Source organism: Dipodomys merriami, unplaced genomic scaffold (genome assembly GCF_024711535.1).
Source record: "Dipodomys merriami isolate MVZ:Mamm:240054 unplaced genomic scaffold, mDipMer1.0.p SCAF_51, whole genome shotgun sequence".
Lineage (NCBI taxonomy): Eukaryota > Metazoa > Chordata > Mammalia > Rodentia > Heteromyidae > Dipodomys > Dipodomys merriami.
The window spans coordinates 3,087,119-3,111,922 of NW_027206080.1; the positions used below are offsets into that span (position 1 = coordinate 3,087,119).

Genomic DNA, 24,804 nt, shown 5'->3' on the forward strand with positions numbered 1-24,804 from the left:
GGGCCCTCGAGGGCGGGGCTGGCGGCGCGGGGTGTGACGGCGGCGGCGGTGGGCGGGAACCCGCCGCTTTCTCATGACGTCGGCCGTCATGGCCGCGCCCTCTCACGAGGGCCCGGGCGGCCTGGGGCCTCGTAGGGGACGAGGTTCGCTCCTTCCCCCAGGGCTTCAGCGCCCCCCTGTGCCCGCGCGCCCGCGCGGAGTAGCTCGGCTCCGGGGGCGAGCGGAGTGCTGACTGGGAAACCCATCGGACTTGCTCGGCGCCACGGGCCGCGGCGGCCTGTGACCTCCAGACGACCCCGCAGCCACTGGCGACTGGTGCCGGCCGGCTTTAATTTGCATGCGCTGCTGTGATTGGTGCAGACGATCTCGACCCGTCCCCTTTCTGGCTATCTAAGGAGGCTATTGGCTCACTTTGCGAGGCCGCTCCCCTGCTGCCCCCTAGTGTTGCAGTGCGGGCCCATTACAAACGTGCGTCCCTGCTTACCTGGGATTCGCTGAGCCGAGAAGCCGGTCACGTGATCGGTGGGATAAATTATGACGGAGTCAAAATATTTTTTAGCTATATGAAAAAGATCAATACATTAAGCTACGTAAAAACGAATGATTCGCTTACCAAACAACATCAGATAGTTGAAATGATAGTCTCAGCGCGGGAGTTTTCATATATATATGAATTAGTCCACAGGATTTGTTAAAAACAATAGATAAGAAATTGGAAACCTGATTTGAAACAGCACAAGTCTTAAGTAGCACTGACGAAGACATGTAAATGACCCGTATTTGGAGATACCTCAGTCCTCATTAGTAACCACAGAAATGAACAGAAAAGACCCAATGCAATACTAGTAGACTAGGAGAATCCTAGCTATTTGTGGTAGTGTAAGCTTTCTTAGCTTGGAAGACTGAAGATAGTATTGACATTGACACAGCAGTTCTAAAGCCTGTGGCATATACTTGTCATAGCTTTCACCAGTGTACACCCCAGACTTGGATCTGAAAGAGTCAAGCTCTCTCTGCTCTTTTCTAGCTCTTTCTCAGCTTTCCTTCTCTTCTCTTTCCCAGCTCCTTTCTCTTTCCTAGCTCTCTTTCCCACCTTTTCCAGATGCTCTCTTTTCTAGCTCTTTTCTCTCTTTTCTAGCTATTTTCTCTCTTTCCCAGCTCTCTCTCTTTCCCAGTTTTCCCAGCTCTCTTTCCCCACCTCGTGGAGGACCAAGATGGCCTGGTGCCAGCCGGAATGATGAATAAGCCTACCCCTTACTTGAATACCATGAGCGTGGTGCTGTTCTGACTCGGCTAAAAAAAAAAAAAAAGTCAATGAAGGATCCATCACATCTATGCCAGGGGACCACTTGGAGGCAGGCAGGCATAGGAGAAAGATTATTACAAGGTTTATTAGAGGAGCCATATTTGCCGCAGAGAGAAAGCACATGGCGACCTTGCTATCTAGGTAGCAACAGGGTCTGGGGGAAGGAAGTGAGGTAGGTGGGAGTTCAGGTGGGTCTGGGTGGAGAGAGGGAAGGGCCAGCAGTATGATGGGAACTGCAGGGCAGGGATGAGCTCTGGTATGGATGGAGCTAAGACCAAAATGGGCATAATGCTTACAGGATCAACAATCAAATGCATAAAAGTAGAATTATACTGTGAAATGGGATACAGCAATGAAAAAGAACAAATAAATCCTCAATGTAATAACACAATGAACCAGACACAGCTATAGGGGCTGGGAAGGTGGCTCAGTGGTAGAGCGCTTGCCTTGCATGCCTGAGGCCCTGGGTTCGATTCCTCAGCACCACATAAAGAAAAAAGCCGGAAGTGGTGCTGTGGCTCAAGTGGAAGAGCGTTAGCCTTGAGCTGAAGAGCTGAGGGACAACGCCCAGGCCCAGAGTTCAGGCCCCATGACCGGACCCAAAAAAAAAAAAAAGACACAGCTATAAGTTTTACTAAAATTATTTTTTTAAAGAAGCAAAGAAGGAGTGATCACAAATGTTTCTCTCTAAGACAAAGAAAGTGAGTGATGTGATCAGGAAGGCTTCTAGGGGTTTTATTTATGGATCTGGAAAAGTGTTTGCTTGTAAATTATTATTTAAATAAAGTGTATGTCCTATTGACTTTTCTTTTTCTTTTTTCTTTTTTTTTTGCCGGTCGTGAGGCCTAAACTCTGGGCCTGGGAGCTGTCCCTCAGCTCTTCAGTTCAAGGCTAGCACTCTACCACTTGAGCCACAGCACCACTTCCAGCTTTTTCTGCTTATGTGGTACTGAGGAATCGAACCCAGGGCCTCATGCATTCAAAGATAACCATTCTACCATTGAGCCACCTTCCCAGCCCCCTATTGACTTTTCTGTATGAATGTATGCCTTTGTTTTTAATCAAACAGGAGTAATTGGATAAGCAAAGGTATCTTTAGTAGAATTAGACCCACAAAGAGATTTTTTTAAAAGCCATGGTCATAAAAAACAGTTTTAGAATGATTATTAAAATTTTGATGAATTTAGCAGCTTACATGCTCTACAAGGTCAAAGGTCAATAGTTCACCACTTCCAGCTGTTCTGTGGTGGGGCTAAAGTCTAGACAGTAAAGTATTACCAAAGACATTCAGTGGATTGTAGCAAGGCTGCCACTTTCCCTTCAGGAGATTGTGGTTTGCCTATTAGCATCACTAGTTTAACCAACTGATCAAAAACTACCAAAAGAGAGCAATTTTGAGATGTTGTTGATAAGAATTAATGCAAGATAATAATGTCACCAACCATTCCAGGAGTCCAAATTACTTAATCTGCAACTTCCCCACCAATGCACAAAAGGTGTCAAAAAATTAAACAAGGCAAGATGTAACCATAAAGGTGATAGTAAAATGTGGATACTGGGTCTAAGTGGTGCCATCTTGGCATCTTGGTGGCTGAGGGACTTGCCAAAACCTCTTGGAAGTAGGATCCCACCCCCAGATGATGAGCTTCTCTGAATTCCTAGAGGCTAGGGTGGGGATTTGGACAATAGGTTACTGGACCTGCCAGACCTGCACTATGAACTCTCTCTAGCTCCCTGTGAGCCTGCCACCTGACCATGATCCTATGTAGGCTCCAACCATAGCTGCTGTTGTGCCATGCCTCCTCTATCTGACTCTCCTCTGGTCACCTCCATTAGAGTTGATCTGGTTTGTTGAGATTTTTTTTCTGGTCTTTACTAACCTCATGGCTCAGTTTTCCAACAGTATTAAGTGTATTTGAAGCTGCAAGTTTTGGGGGACATATGTCCACTAGCTTTCCCATAAAGACTCCAAATTCAACCTCACAAAATATGGCTTCTTTGTATTTCATGATCAAATTCCCATATAACAATGTGGCCACTTGCAGTCACCAGCTGTCTAATAAAGACTCCCAGTTCAACCTCTGAAAATGTGGCTTCTCTGTATCTCATGTTAAAATTCCCATATAACATTAGAAATGTTTATTCAAAGAGAAAGAACAGAAAAGCCCAGTACCTGTGTGCATCTGGGGGAATTCGATCAGCATAATACAGGGAAGCACCACACTTTGAGAGTTGCATCAGGAGTCTTCATTAGAAAGCCAGTGACTGCAAGCAGACTTGTGTCCCCCCCAAAACCTGCAGTCCCAAATGTGTCTCGCACAGACTTTATAAAGGCAAAAACCACATCAAGGCAGATGTCACATGGTATATGTAAGGGTTAGAGAAAGGAGACCACCATGCAGTTTAGGCAGAAGAGAGCTTATTAGGAGAACCAAACCACCTGCCTGCACCAGATATAGAGAGGGAACTAACTAATGGAGAGAGAGTATACAGAGGAGGGCGAGAAAGAGGTGTGGCTGCAGCCTACGAGACTGGGGGACCTCTCACTGTCCCAAGGAGGCATGACTGGAGTGGACGAGGAAGCGGCCTCAGTACCTGGGGGACTCCCACTGGCCCCAGGTGTGCCAGTTACCTACATTACAGGTGCTCTGGGGAAGAACTTCTAGGGAGGGCAATGTGTAGTGTTGCAAGGAGAGAAAACAGAGAAGGGGCCATTTCTCCAGATGGACCTAACGGTATGGGGACTAGCAAAGCATGTTTTACTGAAGCAAAGCAAGCCAGTTAAAGGTTATCCAAGAGGCAATCAAGGGCATGTTATTTAGGAGGAACAATTGAGGGCAGTGACTGGCAAGTATTCCCCGAAGCAAGACTTTCCTGGAGTTAAGAACCCAAGGCACAGCTGCAGTTCTGAGAATGACCTATATTGCCGGTTGAGTTCTCGGAAAAGAGTCCTCATCCATTAAGACGTCAAGATGGCGGGCAGGACAAGATGGTGTTACTTAGACCCAGTACCCATATTTCAATCTGATCATACAGAGTGATATTTATTGAAATGAACTCCAGGAAATGGAAAGAGGGTTCCCCCCCCTTTTTTTTTTTGCTGTTTTTGTTTTCTTTTTGCTTTGTTTGTTTGTGTACCTGTCTTTGGGAGTGTAAGGAAAGGCACAGAAATGGAGGTACAAAGGGTGAACAAATACAGCAGTGGTACTCACTAAGCTATGTTGAAAATGGACTGTAGGGCTGGGAAGGTGGCTTAGTGGTAGAGTGCTTACCTTGCATGCCTGAGGCCCTGGGTTCAATTACATAAGCAAAAAGTAAAAAGCCGGAAGTGGTGCGGTGGCTCAAGTGGTAGAGCGCTAGCCTTGAGCTGAAGAGCTGAGGGACAGCACACAGGCCCAGAGTTCAGGCCCCACAACTGGACCCCCACCCCCCCAAAACAGAAAATGAACTATATACAACTTGTAAGTGAGTATGGGAGGGAAAACCGGAGAGAGTGAGGGAAGGGGCTACATTGTCCAAAAGGAAATACACCTTTTGTCCAACTTATATAACTGCAATCCTTCTGTTGAATAAAAAATTTTTAGTAGACAAAAAACGAGAAATATGATCAAGAGAGCACATGGCACTGATATGCCTCATGGAAGTCAGAATTCAGCCACCATCTGCCATCTTGGCGGTCCACCGTCTTGGGGGTCTCCCGGGTCTTCCTTTGTTACAGAGTTGACCTTGGGTTTCCAGGAATGTTGTGTCAGAAAATCCCTCGTTTCCTCCTACTTTGGTCTTCTTACTTTCTCATTCCTCTGTAGTTCCTCCCTCCAGGCCCCCAATTCCGCAGGCAGATAGGTCTATCTGACCTGGACCACAAATTCCCCACCTACCTGTCCTTACCACTTTGCCATTCTTTTGTCCTTTCTCCATGTCCTTCCGTGTCCTTGTTCTCTTCCATAGCCTCTGCCTCCACATCCTTGACAGGCAGTTGTTTTTTGGAATATTAGCTGATCTTGCCATCTGCAGTTGCCTGGGCCACGATTCTCTGCCGGCTGACTAACCATGAACCAGAAGCAAGGGGCATCTTCATTCTATACAGTGTTGGAAGACTAAGAGCCAATAGATGAACCTGGGTGCCATAGGATCATATCTAGTGTGCTATTGGGGCAAAGGAAGAGGGTGAGTTCTTTAGCGTGGGTTTGTGGTGGAGGAGGCAGAGAGAAGCTAGTGTGGCTGCTGGCATCCTGGGCCCTCAGTGTGGGAGTTCTTCATCTCAACCAAGTAGATCCCAGGTCTTGGTGGGCGGGGCCAGACAGACCCAGTCACGCTGAAACCAATGCGTTGTTTTTCTGTGGCTGCCCACAGACTTTTATTTATAATCTGTACCATTTTACACAGCAGGCATCACAGCCACCCACTCAGGGGCATAGCAGGGGGAAGATTGGTGGTATCTCAGCGCCACGGGGAAGAGCCCCCTCCAGACTCCATGCGGGTCTCTCTCCACATATGGCCTTCCTTCCACGACACCAGGTGAGTCCTGATGCCCGGTCTGCTCCTTTCTTTGTGAGTAGATCCACTCTCAGGGCTTCAGTGAGCGTGTTTGCCAGAAGGACTTGCGAGACTTCCTTCTAGTTTTGAAAATAATCTCAGTTCCACTTTTCTCTTTCCTGGTCCCTGTTGGACATGTCTGTTTGCACTTTCATCAGTCTAGTAAGTTCCAACTGGACTCAGTATTCCCGCCCAAACAGTGGCTCCTCCAACCAATCAGTGCTAACACAAGTTCCAGCCATCAGAACCCTTCCCAAGCCTGGGGCCTGCTTCACTCCCATGAAGCTGCTTTCCCCAAGGGTATGGGGCTCCAGACCAATAGATAAGGATAGACGGCAGCCCCAGAGATGCTCAGCACAGCAAGGACAGAGATGGAGTGAGGAAGGCTCACACACAAAAAGAAGGGACACAGAGGTCTCAGGGTTCTTGAGTTGGGAAACACTATGGTGTCCAGGGCCAGGTGGATGGAATCCTCCCTCACCCAAATCAAGCAGTTTAAAGTCAAGGTGACTCAATGCTCTTCCTCAGCTTTTCCCACTCAAGTCTGGTGCTCTACTACTTGAGCCACAACTTCTGGCTTTTTTGCTGGCTAATTGGAGGTAAAATTCCCACAGACTTTTCTGTCAAGGCTGGCTCTTCCATCCACAGTCCTCAGATCTCAGCATCATGAGTAGCTGGGATTATAGATGTGAGCCATCAGAGCTGGCAGGAGTAGGGTTTTATTTTTATTTTTATTTTTTTTTGGGTCCGGTTGTGGGGCCTGAACTCTGGGCCTGGGCGCTGTCCCTCAGCTCTTCAGTTCAAGGCTAGTGCTCTACCACTTGAGCCACAGTGCCACTTCCGGCTTATGTGGTTCTGAGGAATCGAACCCAGGGCCTCAGGCATGCAAGGCAAGCGCTCTACCACTGAGCCACCTTCCCAGCCCAGGAGTAGGGTTTTATACACGTTGCTTTCCTAATGACACAAACCTTAGGCTTCATGTTAGAGCTAAACAATCCACACACATCTAATAGAGGCACATCTAAGAGACTTTATCCTTCATCTGTCACCCAGCATGAATTAATCAAGCACTTACTATGTGTCAGGCAGCATGTTTGGGCTTGGGAAACTTCAGGAATAACATAGGTGAGAATTTCTGCCTTCATAGGGCACATGTCCAGCAGGGAGAGGACAGGTGAGCTCCATTAAAACATGCGTCCTGTCGCAGTATACAGGTCATTCCATCGTGGACTTAAAGAAGAAAAGTCATAATCAAAAAACCAGAAGAATATCTCAGCAAATTTAAGATGCATTGATCAGCAAGGTGCTAATGGCTCATACCTGTCATCCTAGCTACTCAGGAGGCTGAGATCTGGGGATTGTGGTTCAAAGCCAGCCCAGGCAGGAAAGTCCATGAGACTCTTATCTCCAATTAACCACTGAAAAAGCTGGAAGTAGAGCTGTGGCTCAAGTGGTAGAATGCTAACCTTGAGCAGAATAAAAAGCTTGAAGACAGTGTCCAGGTCCTGAGTTCAAGCCCAAGATGGAATGTCTTTGTGTGTACTCACACCACACACACACACACACACACACACACACACACACACACACACACAAGATGGATCATTATTTTATATGTCACTAAAAAGGAAAAGATTGTCAAATACAGAACAATGCTTTTAAAAAATTACCTGGGGGGGGGGTTGGGAAGTTGGCTCAGTGGTAGAGCACTTGCCTTCATGCCTGAGGCCCTGGGTTCAATTCCTCAGCACCACATAAGCAAAAAGAAAAAAGCCAGAAGTGATGCTGTGGTTCAAGTGGTAGAGCGCTAGCCTTGAACTGAAGAGCTGAGGGACAGTGCCCAGGCCCAGAGTTCAGGCCCCATGACTGGACCCCCCCCCAAAAAAAATTACCCGGGATTGTTAAATGTATTCAGCATAGTTAGACATATTTGGGCTTGGACTTTTAAAACTATCACACTTATATATAAGTAAGAAAGAAAATAAAACAGAAATCAACTGTGACATTCTCAAAATGTTTCCATTTAGGGTCCCATCCTCTGAATCGCTGATCACTTAGTGGACAGTATCCTTTTCCCATCTGACAGCTATAACCGTGGCCAGGAGGAGGGCTGGAGTCCGGCACAGCAGCTGGCAGGCCCTCATCCCCCCAGGCCGCAGGGTGGGTGTGGTGGACAGGGAGGAGCCGCTCCTGCTCACCGAGCTGGGCTCTCCCTGCTCTCACTCTCCAGGTCTGCTTTCCCCTGTGGAATCCACTTGCAGAGCTTCCACAGATAGACTGGGAGAGGCGGCATTTATCTCCCTGTACCTGACTTATCTCACTGAACAGGAGTGAGATAAAACTACTGGCTGTGGTCGGGCACTGGTGGCTCACAGCAGTAATACTAGCTCCTCAGGAGGCTGAGGATCACAGTTCAAAGCCAGCCCGGGCAGGGAAGTCCGTAAGACGCTTATCTCCAATAAACCACTAGAAAACCGGAAGTGGCACAAGTGGTAGAGTGCTCACCTTGAGCTGAAGAGCTGAGGAACAGCGCCCAGGCCCAGAGTTCAAGCTCCATGACAGACAAAAAACAAAACTGTGCTCACGTTTCTAATACACGTCTACAAATCATCTACATCTGCTCAGACATAATACTCTCATCCTCACTGGAAACATTCAGCTCCTTTCTGCAGCCCACGGGAAATGGCTATCATTTCCTCTATCCACACCCTGGAGTCACTTCAACGGCTTTTAGAGCAGTTAAGAACATGAAAACTAAAGCTGGGTGCCCGTGGCTCACACCTGTGATCCGAGCAAGTCAGGAGGCTGCGATCTGAGAACTTGGGCTTGAAGCTAGCCCATTGGGAAAGTCTGCCCGGTCCTTTACTAACTAGTAAACTTCTAAAAAGCCAGTGGTGGAGCTGTGGCTCAAGTGGTAGAGCACTAGAACACTGGCCTTGAGCAGAAAAGCTTAGGAACAGGGCCCAGGCCTTGAATTAAAAAAAAAAAAAAAAGAAAAAGAATGTGAAAAGTAAAATATTTTCCTTTGCTTTCATACAAAAAACCATCTGTCGTGTGACATCCAATCTCCTTTTTTACTTACATTGTAGGAGCTACTGAGGTGGAGCAAAATGGAAATTCTTACAGACCACACAGCTGCACCTCCTCGCTGCCCCATCCACTGCGGCCCCGCTGCACCGTGCTTGCCTTCATGGACAACTCCTTCAAGGCTCCCAGAAGCCAGCGTTGCATTGTTTCCCACACATCACTTGAGGCTGCTCCAGCCACAGGATGCTAGCATCTCCATCCCTGCAGGTGTGAGGCAGGTAGCAGGGCAAAGGTGAGCGGTGACAATCATCATCCGCTGGCCCATGTGACAGTGATCCTTTCAGGATTGGCACACCGGAGCCCGGTGGGTGGCATGCCAGGGGCCTCCCACCTAGGATGCCAGAGCTGTCTGACCGGGGTCTGGAGGTCTGGCCTGTGTTCACATCTCTCTTAGGGGACACCTTATTGGTGCTCACTCTGTTTACAGTCAACCACAACCTAGCACCTAAGACCCACCTGTCCGGGTGCCTGCTCCTCGGTGCCTAGACGTAATGGCAGATACCATGGCTGACTGACTATTTTGTCAGTACAATTGATGTGGGTTTGTTATTTCAGACCCAGCACCAATGGTATTTGTTAAGCAAAGCTCTTGACACCTCCTGTGGGTTTCTTTAAATCCACCGAAAAGCCAAAGGAAGCACAACTCCTCCTACTTGACAGATCTTCCACGCAGTTTTCAGGCTAATGAAATTCCTTTAAGATCAATCTTGGTGATAGAAAGAGTTAGAGAACTCACAAGATCAATTACAGACTTCATTTTTGCTTGCACATTTTCAGGTAAAAATGAAACGTTTGTAATGCAGCACAGGAGAGTAACAAAGCAGGGCTTTAACTTAGCCAAGAAGTGTGATTTATTTATTTATCTATTTATGGTCTAAGTAGACCTGCATTTTCTAAAAATTTTAAAATAATGTAACTGCTGCATGCGCTCTCGGTTGCCTAGGCAATAGAGCAGGTTTCCATGGAAACACATGGCTCTGTATCAAAGAAATACCTTGACTTTTTTTTAATGGTATAAAAGAATATCATAGAAAGAAAACAGATAAGAAAACAGATGTTCTCGGCCGTTTGAAGCCCTGTGGTCAGGAGGTGAGGAGTGGAGGGGGGTGTTAGACAACTGTGACCAGATGTGTTACACGGCAAGGATGTCATCTCTTCGTGTGCTAGTGTGTGTAGAGGCCAACATTCAGTCTCATTTCCTCCATACTGTAAGGAAAAAATAAAAAACCAAACAGCAGAAAGGATGAACGTAATCAACCATAGCTTTTATTCTGGGAATGGCTAGGAAGGGCCTCCAAACCTCCTTCACCTGGCTGAAGGGGAAATGGTGCCGTGCTTACTGCTAGGATGATTGGCCGCCCTGTCTACATTGATTTGGGATTGGTCCAAGCTGACAAGAACCCTGGCTAGGAGGGAAAAAGTCTCGCTGCCCTCCATCTTACTCTTTCTCACCAGGTGGCTACTTATTTAGGAACATTCTGGTTACATAAAGTCATGTCTCTCCCTGGGTTTCAGTTCTGAATTGCAAGTCAGGCTTTCCAGGGGTGATGGGCAGTGCTTGCAAAGAACCTGTCTTCCCAGGGTTTTTAGCTCCGTGGAGTACGTGGCAGGCGACAGGCGTGGGCAGACATGAACCCAACACAGGGCTGAGGAACGCAGGGCCTCCGGGGCCTGGCACATGCAGCCCGCGGGGCAACACCCTGGAATCACAGCAGCACTCGGACTTGTTCAGCCGAACGATGAACGTCATTGACAAGCTCTAGAGTAGTGAGCGACAGGAAACTCTTCGTGCTGAAGATATCACTTTAGTCCTTGATACTAAGTGTTTAGAACACTCAAGAGTTATCCACAAGAGTGAAATGATGGGTGTGTGAGGCCTTGCAGGCAGGCTGCCCTGCAAGGGTCGACTTCAAGGTCAGCGAAAGGCATGCCGACCCAACAGTGCCACTGTGGGAGCTCGGCCGTGCTTCCTGCAGGCATCTATTATTAATTCTAATGTGAGTAAAGCCCTCCACACGCCAACAGCTCCGACTGCCCATCAAACTTAAAAGAATTTCTATTTTTGGTGTTGACTTTTCCGCGTGCTAGCTTTTCATCCAAAATTCACACGGGTCCCTCTCAGGGAGCTGAAATGCCCTGCTTATTGATTCTTTGCCCTGGGCTGTTGCCTGCTTGATTGATCTGGTCAGCTCTCTCTTTCTAAAGCAGCCTGACCTCATTCCATTAGCTATGTCCATGAGCAGCAGTGCCTGGGACCTGTCCCACATGGAGCTCAGGGCCAGCTGCCTCCTCCCCCACCATGCCCCTGGGAAGGGAGGGAGTGTTCAGAGCCCTGCTTCTTCTCAAAGTCCCACCCTCAGAGTCCCAGGGATGTTGGCTCAGGCTTCTGTTGGGAGCAACAGAACAGACCATAACAGGGACTGAGGGACCAGGGAAGTTGAGGGGGCCTTGCTGGGTGAGCGCTGCCTTCTCTCTGATTTAAATAAATAAATAAATAAATAAATAAATAAATAAATAAATAAATAAAGTTCTGTCAGCTTTCACCTGTCATCCTAGCTACTCAAGAGGCTGAGATCTGAGGACCACAGTTCAAAGCCAGCGTGGGGAAGGAAAGTCCGTCTCCAATTAACCACCAAAAAGCTGGAAGTCGTGCTATGGCTTAAGGGGGGGGGGCAATAGCCATGAGTAAAAGAAGCTCAGGGACAGTGCCCAGGCTTTGAGTTCAAGCCCCAGGACTGGAGCTTGAATGTAATATAATTTACTATTATAAATTGAAAGAATGTAGGTAAAAGTAATCTGTGAAAGCAGTAACACCACCAGGTAAGCCAGAGCCGGGGAGCAACTAAAGAGTTAACTGTCCCAATGTGCTCAGGAATTTTAAGCATGGAAAAAGCTCTGAGCTGCCATCCTCAGACCTCAGACTCCTCAGTAGCTATGATTGCAGGTGTGAGTCACCAGTGCCTGACTACAGAGCTGAATTCTAAAAATTCAGTTTTGGCAAGCTCACTGGGTCAAGGACAGAAGGCAGCAGCCCATTGCCCCTTGATGATGACGTCTGTCAACAAATGGTGATTGCTCTAGGAGGATTGGTTTTCATGGGTAACTCATCGAATTGAGCTATTAGACAATAATCTGATGGGCTGGAGAATGAGCTAACCATTGAGCGCACTGAGACCAATGAGCGCACAGGTGTGTGACGGGTGTACACACGTGCACATCTGTCATTGAGGGATTCCAGCACACACAGCCCTCGCCATCGAGCAAAACATACACACTTGCAAAACTGGGGCAAGATGCTGGCTGCCTTGCGGAAGTTCAATGCTCCCACCTGGGGGGGGGGTGGAATGAGATCACAGGGAATGCGAACCCTGGGTGAAGGAGTCCGTCTCAGCAGTGCAGTCCAGTTGATGGAGAGAAAAGAGAGCAGAAGAAAAATCAAACTCTTCTCCCGGAGAAGCAGGTGTCCATGGAAGAAAAACACCCCAGCAATGCTCAGAGGATTTGTGCCCTGTTCTCCGATGATCGGCAGGATGGCGGGTCTTCCCACTGAGCACTGGTCCAGGCCAGTTAAAGATGGGAGACATGGCAGAGAGGAGCCGCCTGCCCACCAGGATGCCTGTGTTAGACGTGACGTGCATGAGCCATTTGGCACCCATGGGTGTGTGCCTGCAGTTCAGGTTCACAGTTGGGCCCCCCGGCCGCCAGGTTTTCTACCATGTGTGTGGACAATAGATTCCTGATGACCAAAGGCTCAGGTGGCAGCCGATCTTCAGTTTCTAGTAGGGAAGAAGCCCGGGTGTCCTGCAAGCCTTGCCGTTTATAGTAAGAACTCTCTCTGCAGCCTGCATCGCTGGTGGAAGTTACCTGGAGTGTCTGTTGGCTCTCCATAACTGTGACAAGCACCCAAGATGACCCACTATGAAGAGGACAGGTCGCGCTGGGAGGTTCCAGTCAGAGGTCACATGGCTCCCATGGTACGGTCCTGCATCTTAGTGAGAGGTCTGGCACAGTTGCAGCTGCAGAGGAAGAAGGAGCTGGGGTCCCACAGTGCCCTGCAGAGACCTAAAGTGCTCTCACCAGGCCCCTTCTAGTGCGAGCAGCTGATTAAGCTCTCAGCACCCTGCCTCACATTCCTGTGCACTGGCCTCTCTGTTACCTTCAAGGAAAAGAAATACCAGGTGTGTTCATTCCTCAGGGAGATGCCTGTGGCCACTTCTGACCAGCTTCTTTCCTGGCCCTGCTGTTCTGCTGCCCTGCTCCATGGTGGGCTGTGCATCATGCACATTTCGAGAGTCTCTGTAGGAAGAGTACACTCTTTTTTCAATGAGAGAGAGAGGATAAAAAGAAAGGCTTGACCACAAATTCATCACATGTTGTGATTACATAAAAATCTCATTCCCTCTGAGTCTCATAACCCCAAGGGATTTTTTTTTTGAGGGGCGAAGGGGGATTTTTATATGAGAGGAAATGTACTTCTTTTGAAAAGGATTTTTTTTAAAGAAGTCTGCAATGCTAAGTTTTGAAAAATGATAATACTATTGTTTAAAACTTCTTCAGAAATACCTTAAGCTTGGGCTGGGAAGGTGGCTCAGTGGTAGAGTGCTTGCCTTGCATGCATGAGGCCCTAGGTTAGATTCCTCAGCACCACATAAGCAGAAAAAAAAAGCCAGAAGTGGTGCTGTGGCTCAAGTGGTAGAGTGCTAGCCTTGAGCTGAAGAGCTGAGGGACAGCGCCCAGGCCCAGAGTTCAGGCCCCACGACTAGACCCCCCCCAAAAAAGAGAAATATCTTAAGCTCTCTGTACTTGGAAAAACTCTATACTTACGTTATTGGCACCTCTCTTATGAGTCATTTGTATCCATTTATCAAGGCAGTTTGACCTTGGAACCCTTCTGTAGCCCAGCTTCCCGAAGACAGGAGGGTCTGACCATGGGGGAGGAGGCCCTGCCTGGCCTCAGATCCCTGGCTTCCTCCCCACGCCATCCACAGCTCTCTACCTCAAGTGGTGGAACTGCTGCCTTGAGCTATTAACAAAGCAGAATTTGCTGGAAGGAACTTTGGGACTGTGTGTGTCCAGAAGATCTGTTTGTAAAGGGCAGGAATCCCAGAGCCCAAAGGTAGAGGTGCAGGACAGGGTCAGGCTGGACCGGGCCGTCTTCCCGGGCTGCCCCTTAGAGTCCAGAGCTCGCCCCAGTTCCAGCCCTGCGTTCCTCACCTCCACCATGCCGCATCTCTGCCTTTCTGCTTCTGCAAGCAACGCACAGCAAAACGGTGTCTTGGGCACCGTCTGGGAGTTGGTCCACTCACAGCACAGCCTGCCCAACAGGTGCGTGCCTGCGTGTGACGGCTTACAGAGCGAGTGGGACTGCACTCATATATTGCAATGCTTGTTCTGGATGGAGCTCACATGGTGCTGTCCAGCCGGGCAGGTCAGCACAGTCTCAGCCAGCAGCGGGGGCCACCTGCCACGGTTAGAACAAGATGAAGAACTCCCTGTTAGCCGACCTTGGGCGGGGCTGGAGCGAGTTCCACAGGCCCGGTGTCCCTGGCCTCGAGTGCCTCCTGCTTCACCCTCTCTCTTTGGAGGCGCAGGAGGAGAGCAGCCATGGTTCTCAGAGGCAGCCCCCACTTGATGTGGCAGGACAGCTGCCAGCTTGCACTCCTCGGGGCCCAAGCAGCTACGTTCTGAGAGAAAGGGGGGCTGGGGAGGGCTGCGGGAGCTTCTTGCCCCCCCCCCAGTGCCCCGCCCTCCACCCTGAGTTTGGACAGCTGCATTCTGAAGCAGCCACCAGACATTCCCCAGTGCTGCCCAAAGCCCCTCACTGCCAGAATCTCTTTCCAGAATTGTCTGTGCATGGGTCTCACCAGGTTTGTAGTGGTATACCCCAGTGTGTGTGTGTGTGTGTGTGTGTGTGTGTGTGTGTGTGTGTGTGTGTGTGTGTGTGTGTGTGTGTGTGTGTGTGTCTATATTCCTGCTGTCCCTGAGCCTTTCTGTGTTCAGGGCTAGCGCTCTACTACTTGAGCCACAGCACCACTTCCAGGCTTTTCCAAGTAGTTTATTGGGGATAAGAGTCTCATGGACTTTCCTGCCCTGGCTGGCTTCAAATTGTGATCCCCAGATCTCAGCCTCCTGAGTAGCTAGGATTACAGGAGTGAGCCACCGGCATCCGGCAAAATTCATTTTTTTTTTTTGGTCCGGTTGTGGGCCTGAACTCTGGGCTTGGGTGCTGTCCCTCAGCTCTTCAGCTCAAGGATAGTGCTCTACCACTTGAGCCACAGCGCCACTTCCAGCTTTTTTCTTTTTGCTTATGTGGTGCTGAGGAATCGAACCCAGGGCCTCAAGTATGCAAGGCAAGCGCTCTACCACTGAGCCACCTTCCCAGCCCGGGAAAATTCATTTTTAAAACTATCTTTAAGTAGTTGCACAAGGACTGAGGTAAGCCAGGACGGACGCCCCAAGGGGGACAGGAGAGGACCCAGCAGGCGAGGAAGAAGGGAGCAGCTGTCTTGAGACTGGCTCTGCACAAGCTGTGGTTGCTCTGTGCACCGTTTCTGTGAGAGTCCACTCTGCCCCCATCCTTGCTGTACTAGGCGGGTCCACTGGCCCAGCTGGGGCAGGGGCAGAGGCATGGCGGGCACATAGTCTCCCACAGTCAGCGGGAAGCGACACTACAGCCACCCAGACGGCATGCCATGCTTCTGTTTCAAATATTTTATTAATTGATTTGGCCAAACAGGGAATGGAAACTGAGAATAATAATTTGCTAAAAAGTTCAGGTCATGAATGCCCCTTCTAGCCCCTGCCCCGCCCCCACCCCAAACAAAAGACGCCATCGCCACAGAGCGCACCATTGGCTTATGACAACATTGCAAAATAATGTTTCTGTTTCATATGTAACAATGTAAACTTCAAAAATAGTAAACTCTAACCCCATCCCTCTTTATAGATCTATCACAGATAGAATTTTCTGGCAGACCTAAATTGTGTAAGTAAACAGCCAGGTGCATAAAATTTTCATAAAAAGGTTTATGGATTCAGTAAATAATTTTTCAGACTGGTGTCGAAGTAAAAGCCACCTGCAGCCCCTCCCCCCAGTCTACCGGATGCCCGCATGGCACGGTACACCAGTCACATTCTAGAGATGCCGGTCGCCGGCTGTGTCAATGCTGAATGCAAACACACATGGATAGTCTTGTTCCTAGAGATGTCTACATCTAAATGATAAGACAGCGCCAGTGACTTATAATGTCACCTCGCTTCACATAGGTAAAGACGAAAATTCTGTAGAAGGCACTGTAAATTCTCCTGCATGAACTTGTGAAGACACAAGAGAGAAGGCCGGCCGAGGTTGGACTTTTCTTGCCTTTCTGTGACCTGGTACGGGCCTGTCTTCTCATGGTTTTTATGTCCAATGTTCTTTCCTGCTTCATTGTTTCCCATCCCACCCATACATCTGTTCACCATCTGTCCATCCATCCATCCATCCATCCATCCATCCATTCATCCATCATCTACTCATCCATTCATCCATCCATCCATCCATCCATCCATCTACTCATCCATCCATCCATCCTTCCACTCACCCATCCATCTACCCATCCATCCACCCATTCATCAGTCCATTTATTCTACCATCCATTCATCCATCCACTCACCCATCCATCCATCCATCCATCCATCCACCCACTCACCTATCCATCCACCCATCCATTATCCATCCATCCATCTACCCACCCATCCATCCATCCATCCATCTATCCATCCACCCATCGACCCAGTTACCCATTCAGACTGACAGTTATCTTTTGGTTCATTGAAATTCCTTAAAATTAAGAGTACAGCTCTGGTATAAAACAAAATATGACCTACTACAGCTGAAAAATAATCACAGTGTACAATGTCATTTTCAGTTGCCAAGATTCAGGGCATGTGCCCTGGCTTGTCCAGCTTGCCTGTCATCCAGACGACCGATCTAAGGCTCATCTGAAATGACTTTACATTCATTGAAGAAGCGCTGAGGAGTTCTTCCATCTTCCGTATGTCATCGGAACCCTTAAGTGGAAGGTCTGATATGGAAAAGTGCAAGCAAATTGGACATGCCAATAAATACCATAGAATTTACCGCAGATTACCAAAACTGTACAGGTATGTACACCTTACCCAACTGAGGGGCCTCTGTCAGGAACAGGCCTCCAAATCCTTACCACGGGGGCATCCCCCAGAGTCCCAGAGGAACAGCCTCAGCGTGCAAAGGACGGGCGAGCTCTTCTGCCCCTGCTCTGGGGGCCAGAGTTCAGGTCCCCGCCGCTCTCTGCTGTCTCCTCCTTCTTCCTCACTTTGAGGCGCGTGAGCAGTGTGATCAGCCAGACATCCCACTCCTCCGGCAGCAGCAGCAGCAGGAAGCCCAGGCCGATGATCACGATGGCAATGACCCTCACGCCATTGAAGACAATCTCACTGGTGTAGTGGTCCACCACTGCGGGAAACAGAGTGGGGTCAGCAGCTGGGCCACAGACCAGTCGGCCGCTGCACTGGGCAGGGAGGGTCAGCCAAGAGGGTTGGGGTCCTCCAGGACCCCAGAATCCTCCACCAGGAGTTTGTGCCAGGCAGGCTGGGGCTGCATGCAACAAATCATCTTGAAGTTGGTTCTGCATATCACCTCCAAAATCCAGCACCTGAGTTTAAACATTAATTTTTGGTGTCTGAGAGAAAAACAGCTCAGGAGTAGTTGGGATCTTTATGTATTTAGATGGAAGTGTAGCAAAGTTTAATTCTAGCTGCCTCTTGCTGTCCTATAAGGAAAATGGTACTGATATTTTTAAAGTTCTTTTTTTGGGGGCGGGGATGGGGGAGTTGGGGTAGGCTGGGTACCAGTGGCTCACACCTGTCATCCTAGCTACTCAGGAGACTGAGATCTGAAGATCAAGGTTCAAAGCCAGCCCATGGAGAAAAGTCTGTGAGATTCTTCAATTAACCACCAAAGAGCTGGAACTGGAGCTATGGCTCAAGTAATAGGACACTAGCCTTGAGCAAAACAAATCAGAGCTCAGAGGCAGCAGCCTCCAGGCCCTGAGTTCAAGTCCCAGAATTGTCACACATATAAGAAATTTTTTTTTGTCCTTTTCACATTGTCTATAAGGACATACTTTTCTTCAATAGTTTAAAAACAGAGTTTCACCTATTTGATTTGAAGAGCAAACTTGACCGGGAGCTGGGGATGAGGTCAGGAGATTCTGCGCAGACAGTCCAGAACCAAAGCCAGCATGAGCCAGGCCGAAGGAGAAGGTAAGGGGCAGGTGGACAAGTTTGGAAAAGCTGTCCACTCTGTGTGTGTGTGTGTGTGTGTGTGTGTGTGTGTGTGTGTGTGTGTGTGTGTGTGTGTGTGTGTGTGTGTGTGTGTGTGTGTGTGTGTGTGTGTGTGTGCCCCAGAGCAAACAAGCTAAGTCCTAGCACCCAGGCAACGGTGCCTGGCTTCCTTCTGGGGCAGAGGAACTGGGCTGTCCACGCCTGCTCAGTTCAATGTGCTTCTGCACCGCACCCGACCCAATGTCTCACCAGAAAGTCACTTGCAAAAAACAAAGCATAGTTTTCTGCATCCAATAACACTGAGACTCAGCTCTGCTCTCCTCCGTGATTAAATTGAGACAACTGCAGACTTTCTGTGTCTTGGCGGATCCCCGAGGCTCAGTCCTCCTCAGAGGTACCGTGTATGTAGCGTGCAGCACTATGAACATGCTCTCTCAGCAGAAGATTAACCATGCTTCATACACCACGGACAACAGGAAATCGTGTGAGTGTAAATGTGAAAATGTGTGTGTGTGTGTGTTTGTAGATGTGAGAACATGTGCGAGCGGGTAAGCCTGCATGTGAGCATGTATGTGTGAGTGGTATGTGTGAGCGTGTATATAAGGCCATCTAAGTGAGCACGTGCATGTGTGAGCTGTGTGTGCACATCGGTGACAAGTAGGCAGGTGGGCACAGCTTACCTGCATTCACAGGCACACTGAGGACGATCCCGAGGGACATCAGCGTTGGGTAGGTCACAGCAATCCCAAAATTTAATACGATATTGAATGCTGAAATGAAGGTTGCAGGAGTCATTGGCACCCAGCTTCTCAAGGGGTGAAGTGCCTGGCCTGGGGTGTCAGTCAGGCTGAAGGCAGCTTGCTTGGCTGGCCCCCCTCCCCCATCTCTCCCCCTCCCCCCTGCCCCCCCCCCGTTCCCTCCTCCTCCCCCTTCCCTGCTGTGGCTGGCCGGGAGGACTTGCTGGGCATGGGGACCGGCCATGGGGACAGGGTCTCCTCCCAGCTCTGCTCCTCTCCTGCTGTCCCATTCTCTGCTCTGGCTTTTCTGCTCAGCAGAAAAGCCTTCGTGGAGCCCTGGCGACCTTGTCAGGTGACCAGGGAGATGGCGCCTAGGCAAGGCGGTCTCTATACCTGACTCTCCTGCTCCCTGTCCAGCTGTGATTTGGGGGACAGGCCTAACATCGTGGCCTGGGCAATCGAGGGGTATTCGAGGGACCCTTTTCCTTTCTCCTTTAGGACACGGCCTCCACACCAGCCCGCCTCTCCCGGGCTTTGCTGGGGGCTTGGGCCAGGACCCTACTTACTCAACAAGAGAAGGGAAAACCCGCAAAGGTTTCCCCACGGTATGTCGGCGAAGGAGCTCCAGTGCTCCACTTTGGTGAAGTAGAGGACGACGGGGACGCAGGTGACGAAGACGGCGTTGAACACGGCCAGGATGGACAGGAAGAGCGCGGCCTCCCCGAACTTGGCACTGCCCAGCAGCAGCTTGAACAGAACCTGCGGGAGGGAGTGGGGGCAGAGGGCATGAGGCCGGCTGGGGTGGGGCGTGAGGCTGCCTGGCCCCGGCTGACAGAGGTGGGGCCTTCCTTTTTCTCTTATTGTTGACAATCACATTTCTATTGTCTTTAGGTAGTTGTACAAAGGGGTAAATATTCCTCAAATCAGTTTATAAGTACAATGCATCATAATCACTATCACCCCTTCCGTTGCTCTTTCCAGTCCCTCCTAACCCAACCCTTCCCCTCAATTTTCCTAGTTTCACAGGCTAAGTATTAAATATTATGACTGTGTTCTCCCACTTCTTCCTCTCTGAGATGAGACCTTGAAAACTGGGCTGAGCTCCAGAGTAATGAGGATTACAGGCAGGAGCCACTGTACCAACTTCACAAACATTTCAATCCCCATACCATAGCAGCTGTATTTTTGTGTATTCAACCCACAAGAAATGAGTGACTTCCTTGTGGATTCACGCTGGCTGGTGGCCACAAAAATCTGCGTGGCCAAAGATTTATCTGACCAAGCTGCACTAGATATTCAAGTCTCCAATTCCCCTGGGGTGGACGAGAGTTAGGCCAGCGGCTCGAACCCTAAACCCTAACCACTGCGAGGGTGCGTGGCCACTGACAGTGGCAGGGCCCAGTTGGCAGGGCCCAGCACAGATGCTGTCCAGCCCTCTTTAGCCCTTGGTAATGCTCTTCTTCCCACACCCTGGGGCCCGCCAGGAGCTCCCTGGGTGAAGGGCCGGCGTGGGCAGCCCGCCCTCCCTGTGTGTACCTTGTACAGGGCTGACATGGAGGCGGAGCCCACCACCAGGGCAATGCCGATGACAGAATGGCTGTGGAAGCCGTCGGCGTAGGTCATCATCACGATGCCGGCAATGGCAAGGATGGCGGCCACAATCTGCAGGGAGGAGGAAGGAAGTGGTGGTGAGGCTGGGGTGGGGAGGCTGCCAGGCTAGAGGCGGGGAGGAGGAGGGGAGGGAATGCAGCGTCTCCTCCCGGGCCTCCTGCGGGGTCAGCAGAGGTGGCCCTGCGGCCTTCCTGTTGCTGTTGAGGGACTTGGCCACGCGCAACATAGCCACGGAACCCGGTGGGTGACGTCGGCAGTGTGGCCCAGCTCCGCCGCTGGCCGCTGTGCCTGACCGTGCCGCCCAGAGCCTGTGACCGTATTCTGGCACCAGCTACTTCCAAAAGTGCACTCGTGTGAGCCTGCCTGCGCATCTCCCACCCATGCTCCCTGGTACCAGGTTGGGACACAGAGAGGGATGCACGCTTGCGGGGCAGGTGCTCTTCCATCTGAGCCACACACCCACAGCCTTCTGCTTTTATTTATTTACATAACGTGTTTGTGTTTGGGCTGATCTGGGATCACAGATCACAACCTCCACCCCTGGCTGACTGGTTGAGATGAAACTTCACTGTTTGCCCGGGCTGGCCTCAAACCAGGATCTTCCCACTCTCCCAACCAGCTGGGATTACAGTCATGAGCCACTGCACCTGCCTGGCTGCTTTTATTTTTGTTTCATTTTGATCTCATCAGTGAATACAGACCCCATATTCAGCAGCCCCTGTCCCCATTTCTCATACCACTAGTGGTTGCTGAGCACTGTCCATCAGTCAGGGCTGCAAATGCCCGGATCCGATAGGGAGTTACCCAGCCTCCCCTCCCACTGGCCCTGTGCTTCCTGGAAGGGGGCATATTGAGATTGCAACCCAAGGAGCAAGGGCTCAGCACACATGGCCAGGTCCAATCAGAAGCAGCCACAGAGATATACCATACCTGGGGTGGGGGGGGGTGGGGGAGGGCAGGGGGAGGGCTGTGTGCATGTACACATGTGTGCATGCATGTGTGTGCGCACATGCGTATGTGTGTATGTATGCATGTGTGCTCAATTCCATTCTTTTCACCTTGTAGGTGGGACAACCAGTCTAAGAGAGGTTAAGTAAGCAGCCTGAAGTCACACAGGTGATGGTGATAGAGAGCCACAGGGCTGGCCGTCTGCGTGCAGCATTGGTACACTATGTAAGGCAAGCATCACACACACACACACACACACACACACACACACACGGTATATATATATATATATATATATATATATATATATATATATATATATATATATATATATATTATATTTAGCAGGTAGGCTGCTGCCAGCTGCTGGCTTGAAGGTTCCCGGGGCCTCGGATTGCAGTGCAGTCTTTAGGTTACTAAAAGGTGAGGTGGCTGTGTGCTAATGTCACCCTGTGTCCCAGTCACACACTTCTGGGCACATTTTTGCAGCATTCTTGTAGAATCCTGTATCAACTCAGAGACTGTTACAGTTGTGCATGAAACAGATACCCTGGTCTCAAGCCTGGCCTCCACTGCCCGCCTGTCCTTCTGGCCTAGCAGTCTGCCTGGCGTCAGCGGCGGCCTTGAGCACCTTCCTCCCTCCTCCCTCCATCTAGCACACACTTCACATTTGAATGCTGAGTGGATAGAGGTAGCTCAACAGGCATGGTCCCCTCTCTGGAGAGTATGACAGGCCCCCGGTGGAAACTGAGGGACATGGGGTAGCTTTGGCCACAGGGACACATGTAGCACAAAGTTGCGGCTCCACTGATGGTCCAGGATTGGGGAGGGTAGGAACCCACGCTCGCATGCGGGGCTCCAGCCTTCCTTGAACTCAGGAAGTCAGGAAGTGGAGAAGAGCTATCTTCTTGACTGACTTCCAACCCCTCATCTCTTCCCTACTAGCTGAACAATGAGTCACTGAGAGCCTGCCCCAGGGCTGGCTGGAGGGGCACCAGAGAGGCCAAAGGGCTGAAGGGGAAGCGAGAGAGAGGATGGCTGCCACCCCACTTCATCACCCCAAGAGAGCAGCCCCTGACATCCAAGGAGCTGCAAAGCCTGAGGCCTCACTGCCAGGGGCACCAGAAACAGTGCTCCCTGTGGGGCCAGCACAAGTCCTGGGGACTGAGGCTGGCTGTCCGGGCTCCAGCAGTCCTGCTGTGAAGTAAGGTACGTGGGCAGCATCTGCCTCACACTGGACTCCTTAGAGCAGAGGGCTCAGCCCCAAGCAGGGACTGCAAGATCCTGGCCCTGCTAGCTGGCCATGGCCCTCTTCCTTCACATCTGGACAGAGCAAAGCCCACAAGTCCTTGCCGCTGTCCAGCCCACATCCCCCCAAACGCTGGGCCTATGCATGGGGGCAAGCCCCAGAGCTGAGGCTGAGAGACAGGCCTCGCACCCAGAGCACATAGTACTCCTGGATCTGGGTACACACGCTGAGATCTGTTTGAGGTGGGGATGGGGCCTTAGGTCCATGGGGTTACCCCCTGGCTGCCTGGCTCGCCCTCAATTCCTCCTCGCACTTAAGCCCTCACCACATTGCGGTACATGACCGGCTGAGAGCAATCAGAGTTTCCAGTACCCTGGGACAGAGGCTGGCGCGCTCTGCCCAGTGTCCCGCCCAGCCGGGCCCTCAGCTCTTCCTGCCCGTCCTGCTGCTGCCTCAGACACTGTCAAAAGAATCAGGCTGGTGCATCCAACTCTGTGGATTGACAAGGAACAACACTGAGGAAGGAGAGCGGTGGGCAAGCTCCATAAGCACAGCCGACATCAGCTCACCTAGGGCCAATGGCATCCACACAGAGACCAGGGAAACGAAGCCCCAGGGACAATTAATGTCCTGCAAAGTCTCCAGAGCCAAGCTGGGGATCACACCTATAATCCTGGCTAGTTGGGAGGCTGAGATGGGAGGACCACAATTCAAGGTCCAGGTAAAAAGGTCCATGAGACACAATCTTCATGAAGAAGCCAGGCAAGATGGCTCTCTTACCTATCACCCAAGCTCCCACCAGCAATACAAAGTAGGAGGACTGCAGTCCAAATGCATGTCAGAGCAAGAAGCAAGAAAAGGGTGGGTGGCACAACGCAGGGTAGAGCACCTTTCTAGCAAGCACAAGGTCCTGAACCCACAGCCCAGCTCATGTTGAGAGGACGTCCAGTCCCACAGGCCACTGCCTCTCCTGTCTGCGAGTTCCAACACCCATCACATACCACAGCCCCCTCGGCACCCACTGGTACCGCGGCCTGCCTAGAACTTCAGTGTGAGGCTGTGAGGTGGACACCCCGAACAGCAGTCTGGGACTCAGGGTGTCCTTCGACTTTCATGCCTCCTTTGCCTAGTGAGCCCCAAAGACACCCTGTCTTCTTCTGCTAAGTAAGTTGCAAACGGACCCCGAGGCGCTTCTCCCGTGTCACAAGCTCTCATGTGGAAAGTTCCACGGATTCTTTTGGTTCTTGGCACCAAAGTAAAGCCGGGAAGGACACCCGGGACGCAGAGACCCCTGGATGGCTGGCCAAGGGTGGGTGGCAGGCGGGGAGCACCTGCCGTCCCTGCAGAGACACATTGGATCGTTTGTTTACTGAGGGCTTTTCTGGAGAGCAGGTTTTTATCCCAAAGTTAACAGCCTCAAAACAAATTCTCCCCCTGCTACAAGCTAAAAATACAGCCCGACCGTTGAGTCACAGTCCCACGGCTGTGTGAATAACTGGGGGGAGGGGGGCTCCCTCCCTCAGGTGATGTGATGGCCCCAAGGAGGTGGCCAGGGCAGAGGGGGGCTTGGGGTCGTCCCCCCTCCCACCCCCCCCCCCTCCACCCCGGGGCAGGAGGCCACAGTGCCCTGACCGGCCCTCTCCCTGGTGGATAGTTACAGCTCCCAGCCACCAGGGGGAGCCAGTCAGAACCCTGGCCCCTCCCTCAGGGCTGACCACCACGTGCCAGCTGGTGTGTGCTAGGGTTTCTGTCATGCTTCACACATGCCTGTGGCATCTGACTAGCCCGGAGGGAAATGTACTACGTCTCCTGTCACACACAAGGCAGCCCGTGGGAGTCAGGTGACCCATGACCTGCTCAGTTCAAACTCAGCACTCAGACTCACATGGGCCTGGACACCCAGGTCTCAGACGCACCCCAACCAGGAAGCAGTGACATCAGCGGAGAGCTCAGGGCCGTGGGACACAGACAGGGCGCCAGGAGTGACCCCGGGGTCATGGGGGCATGCGTGGGGCAATAAGTGA

General features: G+C 50.8%; 1 protein-coding gene across 3 annotated transcripts in view; it reads right to left on the minus strand.

Moving 5' to 3' along the window:
- Window positions 1-15,760: 15,760 nt before the first annotated feature.
- Slc35f3 (solute carrier family 35 member F3) overlaps window positions 15,761-24,804 on the minus strand; it is a 135,217-nt gene continuing 126,173 nt past the window's right edge. For all 3 annotated transcript variants that reach the window (XM_069998123.1, XM_069998124.1, XM_069998122.1), the window contains 4 exons: window positions 20,509-20,634; window positions 19,539-19,731; window positions 18,916-19,005; window positions 15,761-17,405 (listed from right to left, as the gene is read on the minus strand). In XM_069998123.1, the coding sequence (XP_069854224.1) occupies window positions 17,170-17,405; window positions 18,916-19,005; window positions 19,539-19,731; window positions 20,509-20,634 (645 nt within the window). In that variant the 3' untranslated portion in view covers window positions 15,761-17,169. The remainder of the gene's footprint in view (window positions 17,406-18,915; window positions 19,006-19,538; window positions 19,732-20,508; window positions 20,635-24,804) is intronic.